The 20,406-nt window shown below is 37.4% G+C and overlaps 2 protein-coding genes across 2 annotated transcripts in view; one reads left to right on the forward strand and one right to left on the reverse strand.

Annotated features, from left to right (window-relative positions):
- Nucleotides 1-20,406, reverse strand: part of FGF14 (fibroblast growth factor 14) — a 596,869-nt gene that overhangs the window by 342,121 nt on the left and 234,342 nt on the right. The window lies entirely within an intron of this gene.
- Nucleotides 7,141-20,406, forward strand: part of LOC309849163 (uncharacterized protein) — a 56,870-nt gene continuing 43,604 nt past the window's right edge. Inside the window, exons 1-3 of the mRNA XM_082701493.1 lie at nucleotides 7,141-7,213; nucleotides 13,269-13,429; nucleotides 16,587-16,669. Coding sequence (XP_082557619.1) covers nucleotides 13,338-13,429; nucleotides 16,587-16,669 — 175 coding nt within the window. The 5' untranslated portion in view covers nucleotides 7,141-7,213; nucleotides 13,269-13,337. The remainder of the gene's footprint in view (nucleotides 7,214-13,268; nucleotides 13,430-16,586; nucleotides 16,670-20,406) is intronic.

Here is a 20,406-nt window from a genome sequence, read left to right on the forward strand (position 1 = left end):
TCAAATAAATAAATAAAATCTTAAAAAAAAAAAAAAAAAAAAAGGAAAGAAGATCTGGTCAAGGCCTAATTCAGAGCAGTGGTGTTGCCAAGTGTCTTTCACTTACCACCCCTTCCATCCTAGGAAGATATGCATACCTAAAAATGTTTGATTTTCTATTTAGTAATTACCAAAATTTTGGTGAAAAAAAAAAGAAGACTATTCTGAGTCATTGTTTACCACTAATGATTGTAATGAGAATTCAGTACAGAAGATTTTATCTTTAGAACCTTATTTCCCAAGAAAATGTTAAAATTCAGTTGTCATTTTGTTGCTCAGACCTATATGCTATCGGCTCATTAGTATTTGGGTGGGAAGGTCTGCTTACATTAATCTATTTGTCCTTGCATTTTAGTCTGAAAATATTCTTATGTGTATAAATTGTACATACCCAAGCACTCTTCAGCATTTGTTAGACTCCAGAGTGTGCCTTTGATAAAAGACTGGGAATGTAATGGAGCCACTTTTGCTTTATAAAGTGTTGAGAACACAGCTAATGGGGTGTGAATGTCATCACGCTCCTAATCAAAGGTCTGTCTTGTCTGGCAAAAAGGCAACTAAACATCAATTCAAGATGTCTAATGCAAGCAAAACTACCAGTACAGCTTTCTTTGGAGTGGCCTAAGAAAACCGTTCTCTGCCAAAGGAACCTTATTTTGGCATTTAAGAATTGTTTCAATTGGATGGAGTGAAATGTAAATTGACCAGGTCAAAATGAAAAGCCATTAAAGGACTGAAATTGTTTGTAGTCACAACAAAATCAGAAGCCCTATTAGAGTCATAGAGTTTTGTGCTCCTGGGCTGTTTTTGCATTAAAAAGCAACAGATTGAAAAGCAACCTACTTTATTCACAAGCTCACCTGAGCAAAATGTCACCCAACAAGCTGAGGACTTCTCAATATATATTGGAAGTTTTGGATTTCCCAGTGTTCCATCAGCCTGCTATTTCTATACTCAGCTCACACATTAGTATTCGGACTTCTGATCTTTGCTGGCATGGCTCCTGTTTCCTCTATGTTTCTTCCACTGTTTCTTCCACCTTCGCTCTCGTCACCACCCTGATCCTCTGAATCTCAGAAGGCATCTTTCACCTTCTACCTTATGACCTCCTGACAATAAGCCCCAAGAATTCCTTTGTCCACATCAACCACTTTCTCTTCCACAAATACAGTGATAGCAGGAGCATCTCACTGTAAAGTTGATTCTTTTTCTGTGTTCCCTGGAAAAGTCTTTTTCACCTCTTAAGAGACCCCTCCCTGCTCCCAGATTTGCAGTCTACCTTAGTGTGAAATCCAATGGCTAGTTTTTCAGACTTTAGGAACCCTGACTATCTGATAGCATTTAACACTGCTAAAAATCAAAACAACTTCTTATAAGCATTCTGATGATAATAGAAAGGTTAAGTAATATTCCCTAGATTGCATTTACTCCTGCAGAAAAGTCAACGATGTGGTTTTAGAAAGATTATTGAAAATAATTTTGAAATAAACATTTTCCATGAAAAGATAAAATAGCAAATGTTGATTAAGGACTATTTCAAATGCTTCATATTTATTAATGCACTTGATCCCAAAATAACTCTATGAGATGGGTGCTCATACTTTCTCCATTTCCTAGGAGCTAAAGATAAACTTTAATTAAATTTCTCAAGGTCATATAGGTGGTATGTAGTTGAACTCAAGCTTCCTAACTTCCAGAACGTGCCCTCCTACTCACCAAATGATGTTGTCACCAATAAAATTCACTTGACCAGAAGGCCGCATGCACCCAAGCAATCACGTTAATTGGGATTTGCTTGTAAGGTATACAACATCTAAAACATTTACAGAAAGACAATGAGGAAGAGAAAAAAGAAAGATGGGGAGCAGAGGAAGAAAGAGAGGGAGAAGGAAGGAAGGGAGGAGCCTGGTAAGAATGAATTCCTAAAGACGCACTTCCATGTCAAGCAGCTTGTCCGTAGTAAGTAGACTGAAACCAAAGCACAGAAACAGTAAAGAATTTGTTGAAAGTCATAAAATCAAGTCTGCAACAGCGTTTTCTAGGTCATAGGCAGCCGACCATGCCTGCCGCTCAGATTGAGAAAAACCAACATTTTCCTTTAAGGACTTCGCTGACTAAAATTACAGACATGGTTGAAGGGAAAATGAAAGGTTAATCAATAATTAGATTAAGCTAGAAAATGAACTTTTCCTTAAGAATAAGATATTTGGGAAAAGCATGAGGACAATTAATTAAAAAGCATATAATGTTGCTGCTATAGGAATTTAGCCCAGAGAGGATTAAGAAAAAATCCTATTTTTCTGGAGAGACACTAACATTCAAAACATTGAGGGGTACACCAAGAAGAAATTGTGATAAATTCTTTAAAAACAGATGATGAAAGTTTCGCTTAATTTTCCAAATTTAAACAGTGAGAAGTTTTCAAAGTCCCTACATCTGGCCCTTCCTTTCTTTCATATTGCTCTACATCTTGAAAGCAGTTTTCCAGTGCTGATGTCGCCAGCAGTTTTAAAGGTGAATGATTTTTGTTAAGTCTCTTTCCCCGAACCCCACGCCCAACCAGGTTTTAAGCTCTTTGCTGGCTGAGACTTGGTTTGGATTCATTTTTAAAAAGCTACTGCTGGGCTCTGCACAAAGCAGGCAAGAAACAAGAAGGACAACAGTCATTTACGTGAATTTAATAATTTAAAGTGGAAGTGTGTGGACCTAGAAATAAGTCACCTTAGTCCATGGAAACACCTCCACACTTAAGATCATTCAACATTTCTCTAGAATGCAAAGTATGTTTTAGACACAGATAGTACAAATGAGAAACACCGATTTATATACAGAAGAGGGATATTCTGGCCTACTCTCTAAAATTCAGGCAATAGCAATGGGGCAGGGATAAGAAAGAATGATGACAAAAAAAAAAAACGAAAAGAAAAAAGAAAAAAGATTTGAGGATAGAAAGCAAGAATGAAAACTGATCGTCATCAGGTAAATTCTGGGGAACAAGGTTTGTGCCATAAAAGGAGGGAAGAATAGAAAGTTGTATTAATTAAAAGTTACTAAAAATTTTAAAGCTGCCCCATTTGAAAGTATTAACTGGGTTACTAAAAGAAATCTGGAAACATGACTGTGGGCTGTGAAGTGTGGATCTGGGACAACAGAGAGTATAGGAAAATGTAATTTATAGAATAGAAAGCTAGATGGGTTTTTTTTTTTAAGATTTTATTTGTTTATTTGACAGAGAGAGATCACAAGTAGGTAGAGGCAGGCAGAGAGAGAGGGGGAAGCAGGCTCCCCGCTGAGCAGAGAGCCCGATGCGGGCCTTGATCCCAGGACACTGAGATCATGACCTGAGCTGAAGGCAGAGGCTTAACCCACTGAGCCACCCAGGTGCCCCACTAGATGGGAGTTTTTAAAAGGAACATTGATTTTGACTACCAAGATGGAGATAATTACACTCTCAAGAAGGAAGGAATGTTCAGGTATAGCCATGCTGGGGTTCTGTCATAGCAAAAATAGAAAACAATGGAACATTCAGCTGTTATATTGGGGGGTGGGGAGGCTAATTTTCTATACTAACAGATTTATTTGGTATTTGCTGAAATTAAGGAGATTTAAAGCAACAGGGAAATCAGACTCTCTAATACTTACACATGGAATCAGATCTAGAAACATTCTGTAGTGCTCATCTGTTCAATCCTCTGACACACTGGGCAGATTTTTGTCTCTTCTCACCCAAGAGCAGGAGGGTTAGTGCCTTCCTTGATTTTACCTGTCCGGTGCTTCCAATATTTCCCTTTTGTCCCCTTTAACATGACTAGCTTTCTCTTGAGCCCAACTGGGTTTGCTCCATTTTCTGTGTTTATATATGTTCATTAAAGAAGTCTTTCCACATGCATTTTAGGAATAAAAAGCTTATGATGGTAAACAATTAGCTTCCTCTTCTCTATATTTAAAAATAATGATTTCTTTGCCCTTGACTCTTAGAGATACTATTTTACTACTTTACTATTGAGAGCATGCCTCAATGTCTCCACATGGTTTCTAAAGTTCAGCAAACTCTACGAAATTCCGATAATTCAAAGTAGAACATAATAAATATACATTTCTGTAGACGTTGCTATTGTTTTTTAGTTTATCTTGTTCTTAAAATTTTAAGCTACTGTGTCTTTTGTTAAATAAAATCCTCAGATGTTACTGTTCAATATGTAAACTTGATTACACTTGTCCCATACTGTATTCCTATCAATAACTGTTTTTTTTTTCCACTAAGGTTGTCAAACTGGTTCCTCAATTCACTAGCCAATTAGATTTCTTTGTGGTTACCAAATTGGAAAGCCTTACAGATTTTTCTTATTATGTATGTGTATATGATATAGAACAATACATACCCATAGAAAAATTGTTAAATGTAGAACAATATAAGAAAGTTACTTATAATACCTTAACCAATAGGTAGCCATTGTTGACATTCTGCTGGGCATTCTCTCTTCAAATCTTAGCGCTACTTCTCAGAGAATAATAGACAAAACCCTTCACTCGCTCACATACAAAGACTAGTCCTTGAATTAGGAAAATGTTGGTTCATGACACCTGTTGATGCATGTGTGTCTTGACTAGTCACTGAATACTAGCCACTCTGGCTCTGGAGATCATCCTTCAGGAAGATCTTGATGGCTAGATGGCAGGACAAGAAAGCCGGTTTTGGCTTTTGGTATTTGGGGCTGTTTTGACCAATCAGGCAATCAGCACTTGAAAAACTATTTGCTTGTTATTCTTACTTTCTATTTAGCATTGGATTGGAACGGATTCTTTTTAGAATAGATTTTGCACAGTATCACATGGTGCAACATACACAACAGTATTTCAACAAATATTTATTGTCTAACTTTCCTTTTGGAAATTGCTGATGTGTATTTGAAACAGGTGAATTCAAAAGTTTTATCTTACTATCTAGAGCTCAGAAATTATGCCATTACATGATTGTTCCCAGCTCTCTGGGGAAAGCTTGCTTGGGGATTTAGCTGTTTCTCACCCAAATCTGCTCTCCTCTCTCAATTTCCTGCCTGAGTTAGCACCACCGTTCACTTGGGCACCCAAACCAGAGAAGCTTGACATTTCGACCTCCCTTTATCCCAACATCTTTCTCGTGCACTAGCTTCACATCTTTAGGTCATATCCATTCCTCTTTTGCAATGTTTGGGCACTGGGTTTGAACAAGTCTCTCCCTCAAAGGTCCTCACTGTTACCTCTCTGCCTTACTCTGTTCTTTCTCCAAAAAGAAGCTTAAAAAAAAAAAGAGAGAGAGAGAGAGAGAATCTAAAAAAAATCTGTCCCCACTCTGATCATATCACTGTGGCTTAATATTTGTCACTGTCTCTTCATTCATTCAAGATGAATTTCAGCTTCCTTAGCAGACACCACAGGCCCTTGACTATCTGACCTCTATTCACTCCTACACTTTTCTGCTTCTACCTCCAGCCTTACTAAACAAGCTTGGGTCCCTGGAATGCAGTTTGTTCATGACTTTACTTCTGCCTTGAACACTTACTTCCCCTTTCTTTTCTTTTTTTTTAAGATTTTTTTTATTTATTTGACAGAGATCACAAGTAGGCAGAGAGGCAGGCAGAGAGAGAGGAAGGGAAGCAGGCCCCCTGCTGAGCAGAGAGCCCGATGTGGGGCTCAATCCCAGGACCCTGAGATCATGACCTGAGCCGAAGGCAGTGACTTAACCCACTGAGCCACCCAGGTGCCCCAATATAATCTATTTTTAATATTTTATTACTTTTTTATTGTAGTAAAATACATACAACATAAAAATTGCCCTTTAACCATTTTTAAGTGTACAATTCCATGGCATTAAACACATCCAAATATTATGCAACCATCACCACTATTTTCAAAAGGAAATGATCCCAAATACAAACTCTGTACCCATTAAAATCCTAATTCCTCTTTTCCTCCAGCTCTGGTAACCTTTAATCTACTTAGGTCTCCATTACTTGCCTATTTTAGTGACCTCACATATATGGAACCACACAATATTTGTCCTTTTATGTTGAGCTTATTTTACTGAGCATAAGGATTTCAAGTTTCATCCATGTTGTAGCATGTATTACAACTTCACGTATTTTTTATGACTTGGATAAAAGCTCACTGCAGGTACGTAACACATTTTCTTTATCTCTTCATCAGCTGATGGACACTTGTTTCCATCCTTCAGTTGTTGTGAGCAATTCTGCTATGAACTCTGGCATCCAAGTATCTGCTCAAGTCTTTGGCTATACATCTAGGAGTGGAATTGCCAGGTCTATGGTACTTCTGTGTTTCTATGTCAAAGTGTTCTCAAGCATCTTTACAACCATACTCTAATTTTATGTGATAGCAATATAATAACAGTAGTGATAGCAATAACAATCACATTAATTAGAATGCCAGACTTTTATAGAACACCTCCTCTATGTCAGCATCTCGTCTAATTTTTTCAGCAACTTTGTGCCAGTTATTATCCTTAATCCCGTTTTAACAATGAGAGGACTGAGGCTAACAAGATCAAGCCATGTGCTTATGTGGTGGTGAAGTTGGAACGTAGATTCCGTCTCTATGAAACCCCTGAAGAACATCTGACTGTTGATATCATATAGGTAGACTCAGAGCCCCAGTGGCTAGAATGGTTTGCTCAAAGTACTGCAGGGTCTACACTATGACTAACTTCTTGATGACTTGTCCTGTCTTTTCCATTGCACCCGGCTGCTTGCCCAAATATTCCTCAAATATGTAACACTGTGATCATATTATGTCTATAAATTTATATTCTCTTTTAAATGAAGGTCTGTGTCTCTCATCAGAAGAAATAAAGATTATGTAAAATAATAACCAAAATTAATAAAATAATGAATACCTATCTATTGAGAAATGTCTTTTTTTCCCAGGCATTAGAACAAGTTTTTCAGATGTATTATCTTATTTTAACTTTGTGACAAACCTGTGAGCTAAGTATTCTCATTTCTGCTTTTCAGCTTAAAGTGAAGTCTCAGAAAAGTCTAAGAACTTGCCCAAGGTCACATAGTTACTAAACTATAAAGCAAGATTTTGACTCCTGGTTTGCCCAAATTTGAAGTCCCTTATGTTAACCCTTCCTCTGTAATACTTCTCCATCATAAAGAAAATCAGATCCAACATCGTGAGTACAAATTTTCTTTACATTCGAAACAAGAAGCAATGAATTAGAATTACCAGTGCTTATGGTTGTATTATTAAAAATCATTTAATTTCTTAAAGTTCTAATTTTTTTTGTGTGTCACAACTGTCAAACTCATGAAATGTGGTTGGTCCTAGATTCCTTCTGGACAAGGCAAAAATGGGAGAGATTCCCACACCACTGAGCAGTGCCAATGACTTGCATGAGGGAAAGACTAAAGAAACAAAGAATAACGTTTATAGTAAGATTTCCAGTAGAGCTACAAGTAAATAGTAATAACTGCTTTTCTGACCTATTACATCATGTGATCTCAGTTTTCAGCTGTCATGTGTCTCTCACTATAAATGACAGAACAAACAAGCATGGCTAACCTGCTTGCTTTTCTAGTGCTTATTCCTCCATCTCCTTCTTGCAATGATGAGGAAGTACCCACTTCCCTCACTAAGAGAGAAGGACTGCTTCGTGAACACTGCCCACCTCAGCTCTCCTAGAGAGGCCATTCATGAGAGGCCACTATTCATCATGTAATGATCAATAGTGTGGTCTTTGCTCATATCACCCAATCTCAAATCCCGACAAACTAGACAAGTTGCTTGACTTCTCTGTACCTTGGTCTTCTCATCTGTAAGAAGGATAATTATAGGACCACCTAACTAATAAGATTCTTAAAAGGGATAGCTGGAATAGTAGCCTATACTAGGAGCTCAATCATTGTTAGCTATTATTACTATTATTATTATTACCCCTTACTACCTTACAGAGAAAGTCAGCCTTTCATAAACTCTGGCTTCTTAAGAAGTTGGCCATATATGATCATATCTGACAGGAAGCCTGGCTAAGTAGGAGGCAGGAGGCCCCTTATTCTCCAAAGCACTGCAGCTAACAGAGAACTAAAGGGAATTCTACAATCCCCATCTGATTGTGACTCTGAACTCAAGTTCCATAGAAAAGAAGTTTGAATTAGTTCTAATAAATCAAATTCACTAGACTTATTAACAAAGATGGGCCACATGACTCACTCTGAGGTGACTGCTGATTTTGGAAAAGCCCATTCTCACCATCCCATAAACACTTATTAACATCTCGATTTCATAGATCCGAAGGCAAACACAGGAAACTTGAGCTGGGTCTCAGCAATCACTGGCCAATGTGTGGGGCAAATATAGGTGGTCACTTCTAAAAAGAACTGACTTAGGTTGGAAAGTATGAATGGCATTCTCTCTGCCATTGGCAGGCATTTATTAATGCTGTGTTCTCTTAAAATTTGAAAATTACAACCCCCCCTTTAAGAAATCTGCTCACTCTACATTGAACTAATTTCTGAATATTGAGCTTCATTAATAATGTCATTATGATATAGTTTGTATCTGCTTAGAGAAGCCATTGACCAGTATAAATCATCTCTTACCAAAACATGGAGAAAGTCCAACACAATTAGAATAGATTCCTATGTCCAGTGAAGAAATGTATATTACATGAATATTTCCATTCCTCAATTCCTTATAATGTATGCATGCTCACCATTCCCTTTGGGAAGCCAATTACACAATGTGTGTAATTATTGTGAGTTCTTACTAACAATGAATTAAGGGACAATCTTGCAAACTGAAGTTCCCCATTTCAGATCTATTCTATTGGACTATATCATATGATTTCTTTAGCCCCCCCCAAATAATAAAGTATTATATTAGTTTTCTGTTGCTCCATTACCAAATTATCACAAACACTTCAGCTTAAAATTACACACATTTATTATCTCACAGTTCTGAAGGAAGGAAGTACAAAATAGGTCTCATTGTATTTAGTCAAGGTGTCAGTAGATCTGTGTTCCTTTTGGTGCTCCAGACAAAAATAGATTTCCTTGGCTTTTCAATCTTCTAGATGCTGCCTGCATACCTTGGCTGTGGCCCCTCCTCCAACGTGGCCAGAAATGACGAGAAAAATTGTGTTTACCTCACATCACTCTGACCTCTTCTGCCTCTGCCTCCAAGTTTTAAGGACATTTGTGATTCCTTTGGGCCCACCTAGATGATCCAGGATAATCTATTGTTTTTAAGGGATTGTTTATTTATTTTAAGGGGGAAGGGTGGAGGGAGAGAGAGATTTTCAAGCAGGCTCCCTGCTGAGTGGGGAGCTCCATGCGGGGCTCAATCCCTGGACCATGAGATCATTTACCTGGGCCGATATCCAGTCAGAGGCTTAACCAACTGAGCTACTCAGGTACCCCTAATCTCTGCATTTTAAGGTCAGCAGACTAACAATTTTAATTCTAGCTGCATATTTAATTCCCCTTTGCCATGTAATCAAACATATTCATGGGTTTTGGGAATTAGGACAAGGACATATTTGGGGATATTATTCTACCTAGCACTAGTATAAAGGAAAATGGGAGTGAATACAAGGAAAAATCAAATGCCTTTAAATGACACTTGCAAACATTATGTCCATCTGTCTTGAGCTAAACGGTCAATGCACACAAAAAGCTGAGTACGTGATACATGTAAGCTTTTGTGAGGGTAGGTCAGGCCCTGGTTAGCCTGCAGGATGAAATTCACTATACCTGCAAAGTATAATTACAGAGCAAATCCTTGGGGATTTTATTCTGAAAGGTTGTGGAAAAGGTCAATGTCGTCCCAGAACAATGAAATATGTTTGTCCCTGCTTCCTGCTTGCTAAGATAGAATTTACACAAAATGAATAACATGCATAACAAAATTAGGTAAATTCTTGCATTGTGGAGAGACAACATATTCAATGAGAGTAATTTACAACTAACTGAAATTAAAAACAGAAATCGCTATTAATGTATCTCTGATGGCCTCATTCAAACCAGCATCCCTTCCTGTCTAGAGCAGCTTGTACAGAAAGCTAAGCCTCTTCTGAAAGTGAGCAGTTGACAAATTGATATATATTGTAGACATACCTGCTACTTGTGAAACATCCCCTGTGCAGGAGGAAACCCCTCGCAAAACTAGTCGTCTTTTCAAAAAGGGCAGGAAAAGCAAATTTATATTAATTTGATGTCTTCGTGAGAAGAAACCACAGTACCTTCCATTGTTTAACACTCAGTTGAAAACAAAGCTTTCAGTTCCCTCTGTCTCATGGCTTCCTCCTTCCTGCTTAGGATTCCCTCAGGATGCCTCCTACCCTAGTCCTCTGCTCTCAGTCCTGTCTGCTCAACTTCCCAGACACACACTCAACTCACGCTCTTCTTCAAGATCTTGTTCTTGATATTTGGCCTGTAATTAGTTCCTTTTCTCAAAATCATTGCAACATCCAGACCCCATTTTCTATAGGAAGTCTTGAACAAATGTGGCCACATGGATTAATCTCTTACTCTGAAATCCTGGCATATTCAAAGCCACAGGGATTGTTAATATGCATTTCTGCTGATCTTCAAGCATGTTCTAAGCTTAATTAGATGATATCCCACATCTTGTTTTCTATTTCTCCCAGTACTTCTGACAGTACTAAATGCTCTAACTCACTAATAATCACAGAAACACAAATTACAACAGTGAAAAATAATGACATACTAGATTCATCAAAATAATAAGATTTAGAAAAGTTGATATTATCAACTATTAGTAGAGCTATGGAAAGTCAAGGACACTTATGCATGTGTGGCTATAAGGTTGGGCAACCATTTGGGAAACCAAATTGGCAGGAGTTATGATATTAAGAATCTGTTTGCCTTAAGGTACAGCAGTCTCAACTCCTGGACATGTAGTCCAAAGATTTCACAAATTTCCTCAGGGACATGGATGAAAATGTTTGCCATGTTTGCCATGGTCTTTTATGCAGAAATGGGGATCTAGAGGGGACCCTGGAGTCCACTGGGAAGGAGCTGAACAGCAGGAGTTACTGGAAACACACTTTAAGATAGTTTGTAGCAGAGAGGCAGAGAAAGCAACATGGCAAGATAGGAAACACACACATGGGAGGGGCAAAAAGGTATAGCATCATATTACTTCAATTTAAAACATATACACACAAAACATTACATATTGATATACTTAAGGACAATGAATGTGTGCATTAGGAGAAAATCATAAGTATACAGATGATAGGTAGATCAAATAACTAAGAGAGATAAGGGGGGAGCCTGGGTGGCTCAGTCGTTTAAAGCCTCTGCCTTCAGCTCAGGTCATGATCCCAGGGTCCTGGGATAGAGCCCCGCATCGGGCTCTCTGCTCGGTGGGGAGCCTGCTTCCTCCTCTCTCTCCGCCTGCCTCTCTGTCTACTGTGATCTCTGTCTGTCAAATGAATAAATAAAATCTTAAAAAAAGAGAGAGAGAGATGAGGGACCTTGCAAAGACAATTTTTAATATACAGCTATTAAACTCAGGGTATGATTAACGAATTCTTGGGTCCAAACTAAAGAAGCAGACACCACACAGTCAGGTGCAGATACACAGACTCCAGGAATCCTTTATTTAAAAGTTACAAGCAGTTTTCTGTCTCTTAGAGGGTTTCCTTTTGACCAAGGATAACATTATTTACCCTTTTATATAAATGTAAAAGTGACCAAAGAAACATTTTGTAGAACTGTTAAAAAAAGACTTTCAGGTGTTTTGTTGACCTAAATACATTTCCATTTGAGCAGTTGCATTTATCCCTGAAAAACACAGCCAGCAGGGAGCTTTGAAACATCTGCTATCAAAACCATCAAAACAGAAGGCCTTTCTTTTCTATCTCCTACAATTACATTGAAATGAATTGCTGACCATTATTTCCTACCCTCAACACATTATTTTTCACCAACTATTTCCCACAAGTACAGCACTATGATATTTTAATGGAAGTGTTATTTTAAAATAATTCTTTTTATTTGCAGTTCTATGTCTGTGCTGCTTTTAATCTGACTTAACTATTACAAATAGCTCTTTGCTCATAGTTATTATATAAAATTTAGAATAACATGACCAGGTTGGAATTGTTTCTCCTAATTAACCAAGTGTGCATACAAAAGGTATATAGAAAGTTTGCTTATACGTTAAGAAACAAGAGAATCACAGACTTACAAGAGTCTTATTAAAATGGACTAGTAGGGGTACCTGGGTGGCTCAGTGGGTTAAAGCCTCTGCCTTCTGCTCAGGTCGTGATCTCAGGGTCCTGGGATAGAGCCCTGCGTTGGGCTCTCTGCTCAGAAGGGAGCCTACTTCCCCCTCTCTCTCTCTGCCTGACTCTCTGCCAACTTGTGATCTCTGTCTGTCAAATAAATAAATAAAATCTTTTAAAAAAAATAAAATGGACTAGTAATTTAGGCCATGCCAAATAAGTTCTCTGTAATATTTATATATAAGAATATATATATGTATATATATATATATAATAGCACTATATATCTATATACCTAAATTTACTACAGAAGACTATATGTATGTTAAAATACTTCTCTATAGAATAATATATAAAGTAAAAGAAACACAGGAAATAGAAATAAAGAAAGAAGGCAGCATTTCCCAAGGAAAGAGCAAAAAATTCATTCTAATCTACCAATGATGATTCGCTGAGTTGAAAATCTCATGCAAACTGCCCCAACATTCTTTGAACAGTTATTAACTGACAATCGACTTAAAGGGGAGGTAGGGTTAACTAGTTGAAAGTTTCATTTGGTTTCACTGAAAGCATGTTTTTAGTTTTGTTTGTCCCACAGCAGAGTTGGCTGGCGCTGCCTTGGTGGGGGTTCCCTGGTTTCTGCGTGTGGGGGTTAACACCCATGCCATTGTTCACGGGGAATAGACTGTGTACACACTTCCTTACTATTTGTTATGGGAAATCAGACACATTTCACTTTCCATGATTTCTTTCTGAAAAGCCCAAATTAAGCGAATGTCTGAAGCATCAAAAACAGAAGAATAAGGCACTGGGCTATACCTTGTGTATCAAACACAAATAAGACACAGCCCTGCCTAGAGAGGATTAAAATCTCATCAGAAAAATGCAAGTGTGAGGCATTCTAAAGAGAGCCATGCCCACAGGAGGCTGTATAAGCATTAAGTCAAGCTCTGAATGGCCTTCCATGCCTTCTTAGTCTTTCCAGTGCTTAGGAAAGAAGATCCCCAATGAGCATCATCTGATCAGATCTGTGAGCTTTCCCTGAATGTGCTCGATGGCACAGGCACGCATCTGCCACTCGGAGAAAATCAAGAAGGGTGGATGGAAAGCGATGCTTGTGATCGGCATCTCCGTAAGGTACGCGTCTACGCTCCCACGGAGCTCAGTAATTACAGTGATTATGGGCATCAGATATTATTTAGCCTGTCTTAGGACTTACGCCTTTGCACACAGCATAGTTAATAATCACAATCACTTTAGGGTAGGAAAGTGAGAACCAGCTCACTGCATAACTTGGCAGAGGTCTCCTCTCCAGCGACAAGCTGGCCTCATTGGTAGTGGCTGTTTGGAGCACCAGGCTGAGGCTCAGCAGTATGAAGTCATGCATGTTCTAGTAATGACTGAAATGGCGTTTGAAATGGGATAACTCCAGATCGATACTTTGTGGTTATCTTTTACAAAAATTGCTGAAATAGATTTTAACATTAAATGAAACAAATATCTCTATCAGTAAAAATGTTTCCTGAACATACCTAAATACTTCAACTTAAACCTCTTCAGTGTACCCTCAGGCTAAGTTACTCTGAACTAACAAATCACAGAAAGAAAAAAAAAAAAATCCTAGAAACTGTTTTCACACATGCTAAAAAAAATGTGACAGTCGTCTCCTCTTCAAACTCTTGTTCCCACCTGACCCAACTGAGATCTGGCATCAAATCACTCACCTAAACTATGTCCACTGCACCATGAAAAAGCTCAACAGCATTTAGTTTCTACATGTCACATGGACACATAATATTTGCAAGAAAGCAATTACAAAAAAAAAAACTATCTGAGCTATATTCCGAATTCTCATTAAAAACTCTTTTAACTGGCTGCTTTTATTATAAGTATCTTGAAGAGAGATAAAAATGAGTAAGATACTAGGGCTTTGGATGGCAGCTCTATGATGGAGTCTATGATATTTGGAAAACTGTAAAGAGTATTTCTCTCTATGTAGGATTTGAAGCTCAATTCAGTGGAATTTTTAATAAGACGGGCTGTAATTCTTTTCTCTTATTTTACATGTCTCCATGCATTTGCATTGCGGAACTGTGTTCCCCAAAAGAAGTAGGATCTCCAAAGGTGAAATATATCATATTATAACCCCAAACTCTCTAGCCAATGATAGTGTTTTAAATTCAACACTTTCATCAAAAGCTATCATTTAACATCCCAACAATAAAAATATTACTCATATCTGGAATGCAAACACCGGTAAGCTGCTATTTGTCATGTATTTTATGAGGCTTCAAACCACTAACCATGATACATCGTCAATGTCATGCAATCCTCACAGCATCCCCATGAAGTACGTGTTCTCATTATCTTCATTATGGGTGTTTTATAAACAAGGAAACTAAGAAACAGAAACTTCAAGCAGCATGTCCATGGTCATTATGTGGCAGAACTGAAGACTGAACTCAGGTGGTCTCATTGCAAGTTTGAGCTCATGACTGTTAGGCTAATCTATATTAATAACAACAATGAGAATAATCCACAGAAAATATTCAGTTCCAACACACCCATAGCATTGCATTGAAAATAGGCCCCCTTATTCAAAAAGCTTTTAAAAAAGTACTATAACAACCAGAATGGTCCTGCTGGAAGAACTAGTTTTCCTAGGATCAACATGGTCAGCAAGTCTAGCTATAAAGCAGCCCAAAGATTAAATAAATAAATTCTAAGAAAAAAAGCTGAGATTCATAAAATGAGTCCACAGGCTTGAACACATGAAATAATCCAAAGTAAGAATGATGGATATTAATATGAAAATTCACTGCACTCAGATAGCCAACCCCTCACATATATAAAAAACACCCAAAAGCAACTTATTTTTCTCCATGATTGTTATCTTAACTGGCTCATATATTTTTGATTTATGCTATATAAAAATAAAATAATGATCCAGCAACATTTTCTTCTTGTCTCCTACACTTGGCTTCAGACCATCTAGGAGTCTTTAACAAAGCAAGGATAAATGCTTAGACATTAGATTACAGTTGTCCGCCCTTATCCACAGAGATGCATTCCAGGAACCCCAGTGGATGCCTGAAATTGCAATTACTGCTGAGGCCTACATATACTCTTTGTTCCTATACACACATACCTATGATAAAGTTTCACTAAAAAGCAGGTATAGTTAGTAACAACAATAACTAATAATAAAATAGAACAATTATCATAATATGCCGTAACAAAAGTCATGTGAATTTGATCTCTCTCCCTCAGAATACCTTACTGTACTGTATGCACTCTTTCCATCTTCTTGTGATGATGTGAGATGATCAAATGCCTATGAGATGAGAGGAAGTGAAGTGAATAATGCAGACATTGTGACAGAGTTTTAGGCTACCACTGACTTTCTGGTGATCAGCGGCTTCCAGACCGTGGAAAGTGAAACCATGGATAAGGGGAACTACTGTACCCATGCAAAGAAATTTTACAAAATTTGTGACAATGATAAGAATCTGAAACTAGGCCACTCTCCCGTTATATTTTAGAAACAGCAATGAGGTCACTTCTAAACTCTGCTAGGTTTGGGATGTTAATGCTTCAGTATGGTTTACGGCCATACAACCCTTGCTCCAGTACCTGCTATCTATCTGCCACTTTTTAATAAGCACTTTTAATTGTTTTTCCAATGGTCATCATGTATTTATGTTGAAGCCTACTCATCTCAGACATCTATAGCTCTTGACAATCAAATTAAAAAAAAAAAAAACTGACAGAGGTGAAAAGCCAAAATTTATAACCAAGTAGTGTTCTCTATCTTCACAAATTAACTGCAACTTTATCCTCTGGAGACAGACTCTGGGTAAATAAATAAAATTATTTGAGTAAGAAAATCTGGAGGCTGCACAAAGGTATCTAGATTTTGGATTATCCAATTATAGTAAAATAATACGTAATCAAGTATTTGTTTGCATATTTGATATGCCCAGGATAAGACTGGACTCCAGGATATTTTACCACTGGATAAGGAGTTCTTGGGAAGGAACAGACTTAAGCTTGGTGCAAACTCACTTTTCTGGACTAACATCCTAGATTTGTAGGCCAAAACACCAAAAACACCAAAAACACCCCAGTTTTTGTTTGCTGTCCTGGAAGAGCTAATAATATCCCTCACTTTACTCTCAAATGTCTTGATTTGGGGGATATATCATATGGTCATCATACATCAGTACCCTTCAGATCTGATAACCAAACCTTAGCAATTGTACAGATGTTATACTATCGTGTTTTGTCTTGGTAGGGCCATAGGTGATGTCACATCTGTCAGGTGGGATGAAGCTTTGTCTGAAAGGAATGAATGGTCTCATCGTCCATCACTGAAAGGTATGAGTCCTGGGATAAGATAGGGTAGCATAGGAGGTGGGCCTTAGACCAGGGTAACAGGGAGAAAAGTACTGGACCTATGATTGGGACTTCAGGTTCGCCAGATACTAAAGTACTGAGAACCTCTTATGGTGGCAAAGTGGACTGCCATATGGAGCTAGTGCCAAGTTGAGAAAGAAAGCATGGCAAGTAAAAAACTGGGCATTTTTCCTTTGGTGGACCTTTTGTTCCTAGTATCACAAGACTCTTCCATTATTTTTCATAGTTAGTTTTGATGTGGGAATTAAGGAAAAGAGCCTTAGATATTTACATGGAAAAAAGTATTAAGCTGGATGCCGCCATCCAAGGCAAGAGAGACAACAGTGAGAATGTTCGTCAATAGAGGATTATGGACATCAACGCCTCCAGCATCTCATTGAGGCACAGGAGAAGGATGCCAGACATTAGCTCCTGAATACAGTGGCAGGCACCCTTCAAAGGCAATTAATTTCTAGCAGTAAATCAAAGCACCTGCTCCCTTATTCAGTTCTTGTTTAAGAAAATCCAGGGGAAGATGTTAGTTGGTTTGGCTTGCTTTGGATAGAGTCCATTCCTGGACCAATCAACTTTGACCATGTAAGAAAAAGGACATCTCAAATGAAAGCTGTGGCATTTCAGAAAGAGAAAAAAGAACTGGGCATGAATCCAGGAGAAGTCTACTAGAGCCATGGGGTCAAGATCTACTTCTATTGGGGTATTTTCTACCAGAGTCAGTTCTTGCTATGTTAAACAAGACAGTATCTTTTATCATAATAGCTCTTTAACGATACTCATCAATACAAAAATAAGAAACAATTTCTGGGTTAATACACCAGTTTTCCTAGAGTGGATTCCAAAAAGATAAAAAAATTTGTGAAAAATGTGCTTACTTTTTTTCAAGGAATCACAGCATTTTGTTGGACGAATGGACAATGAAAATCTTAAGAAAATAGACTTTTGTGATCTAAGAACTTTTTCTAGTCAGACAAGTGGTGAGCTTATTTTCTAAATACACAGTTTTGATACATTTTAAAAATATGTCAGGTTCAATTGCTTAAGATGTTTCTCTAAGTATGCATATGGGTTAATATTATTATTTAGCTATTTGGATGCTGAATCATTATGCACCGAAAGGGGGGAAAAAAGAGTCTGCTTTCTCTAACTTCCTGCATAAATTTCTGTATCTACCACTAGAGGGCACAAATAAGGCTGCTTTCTGGGAAAAAGGTTTTGAAAATGACAAAATTCCATATTTGGAACAGTGACTGAGTTAAGACATAAAGATATTGCATGTTTTCTTTAAATCTGAAAAGGAAAATCAAAACATACGCACATTTAAACACAGACCATTTTGTTCTGTTTTCTCTCCCAAAAAAAGTATATGTGAGGAGAATAAGAAATAATGGTTCACAAAAATTTAGACATACATAAAATTATTGAAGTGAAATGGTTATGAAAACATAAACTAAGTTAAAATTACTGCTACAGCAACATGGCAATATTCCACAAATTAACAAAAATATTCATATTTATCTAACTCACACTGAACCTTTGGGATAATTCTCTCCTTAAATCAACAAGCACAAAACAGTTCACAAAACTGATTCTACATCTTATAAATATCAGGTATACATTGCATCTCTTCTTAGCAAATGTGGTACTGTGGTAAAAATAGGGTATGATCTGGTAGCTGTCTTCACACAGTAATGTGCTTGACTCATGCTTGCAGAATACCTCCGTCTTCAACAGCTGTTTTACTCCTTAAAAAAAGAGGGGGGAAAAAACCCAACTTCACTAGAAAAAAAACAAATAGTCCCAACCTTGTCACCCTAGACATATGACAAGTACTAATCACTATGGTTAGATTTGATGTCTCTCTTGATTTGTGTTTTCGGGGATTTTACAAGGAAAAATACTGTTTTAGAGCCACTGATTCTGCTGGAAATAAAACAAAACCAACAGAGCAAAGTTTGCTGAGATGCCTTCAGGTGGAGAAAGGAAAATGAGGGGCCCAGTGATTTGACTTCATGATGAAAGTGAAAACACTGTAGCGAATTAGGTAAGAGATTTTCTCCCTGATACATTTCAAATCACTAATTTTCAAGAATGTATCCCAATACAGATTACCTTCATTTTATTGAAGTTTCTCTAAAACACAAAGTTTAAATGTTATAAACAAGGACTTACTGATGTTCATAAAATCCCTCAGCTTGGTCTCTCCTAATGTTGCCTTTTTTAAAAGCATATTTTAAACTACCTTTTTAAGGGTCCCATTCCACAGGCTACAAATCTGATACCTTCTTCAACTGTATTCCACTACTTGAACCCAGTTTCCTGCTCTGGATTTTGTCACTGTCCTCCTGATTCCATCTTGAGACTCCACCGCATTTTATCCCCATGACATGGACAGATGCGCAGGAAATGGCGGTAATGACACAGATGCCCACTTACCCTCCCGTTAATGGGCATCCATGGAGCAGTAAGAAACAGCTTTTCTCCAAATCTGAACCCAAGGGTAGAGTTTCCTCCACCAAATGCATTAGAATGTTTTGTCCTATAGAAGGGCACAAAATAAATATATATATACACACACTAGAGGGCACAGTATATATACTACATATAATATACATAATAATGTTAATACTGTTATATACATATATATATGACATATATGTTAGCATATGTTAGTAAGTGATATATAAGTACTTACATATAAATATACATACACCACACACACACACACACACACACACAGTAGGGCAGCACAGTACCCTCTACAGCCTTGAGAATCTAGCCTGGAGGATGTCTGTACTTTCTTCCTTGTTTTTTGAACCTGGAGCAACTGAGTTTATGGATTCCATAGGATTACCCAGTTCCTCTAAGATAGCAATATTTATTACTAAATAGTTTCCTGCAAAGAACTGGTCCAGATTATCCCGAGAAATGCCCTCAAGTCTTAAAACCAAAACATTACACATCACACTCCTTGTGCTTAAGGAACAAAATAATCAGAAGTTACAATTTAGTGTCTGGTAAATTCTCCATGATTTTCTTTCTAAAACACACACACACACCCACGTGTGTGCGTGTGTGTGCACACGCGTGTGCCTATATATAAACAGTGATACACTGTTTATTCAAAAGAAAACATAAACAGAAGTCTGGGAGATAAAATGATTAATGTGACATTTTATTAATATAAATTTGTTATGTGGATGTAAACTTATGATAGCTATTTACAAAATAAGTAAATGAGAATATGGTTCATATTTATAAGAAAATTTGAAATAACTATAGTCCTTCTGTCTATTCTTTCAGTTTATTTCTGGATTGTATCTTAGTTGTAGAGAATTACAAAAAACCTGAATTATTCAAGTAAGTGGTTGTAAATGGTAATAGTTTTTTAACATTTTGCCTTGTAATTGGAAAATTCTTCAATTATACTGACCCAGGAGCTTTTTAGAAGATATTGGGAAATGTTCTGTCTAAAAATGGAATCATTAGAGTATTTATCATCTAGAGTAATTTTTTTATCATCTACTATGGAGTGAATGCTGTATCTCCCCAAAACTTTTGTGTTGAAGCCCTAGCTTCCAACATGATGATATTTCAAGGCTTTGGGGAGGCAGTTAGGATTAGATGAAATCACAAGGGTGAGGCTATCATAATGGAATTAGTGTTAAGTGTTGCCCTTTATGGTCACTGGAGGTCACCATGGA

This window comes from Mustela nivalis, assembly GCF_964662115.1.
Source record: "Mustela nivalis genome assembly, chromosome: 15".
In the NCBI taxonomy this organism is placed as follows: Eukaryota; Metazoa; Chordata; class Mammalia; order Carnivora; family Mustelidae; genus Mustela; species Mustela nivalis.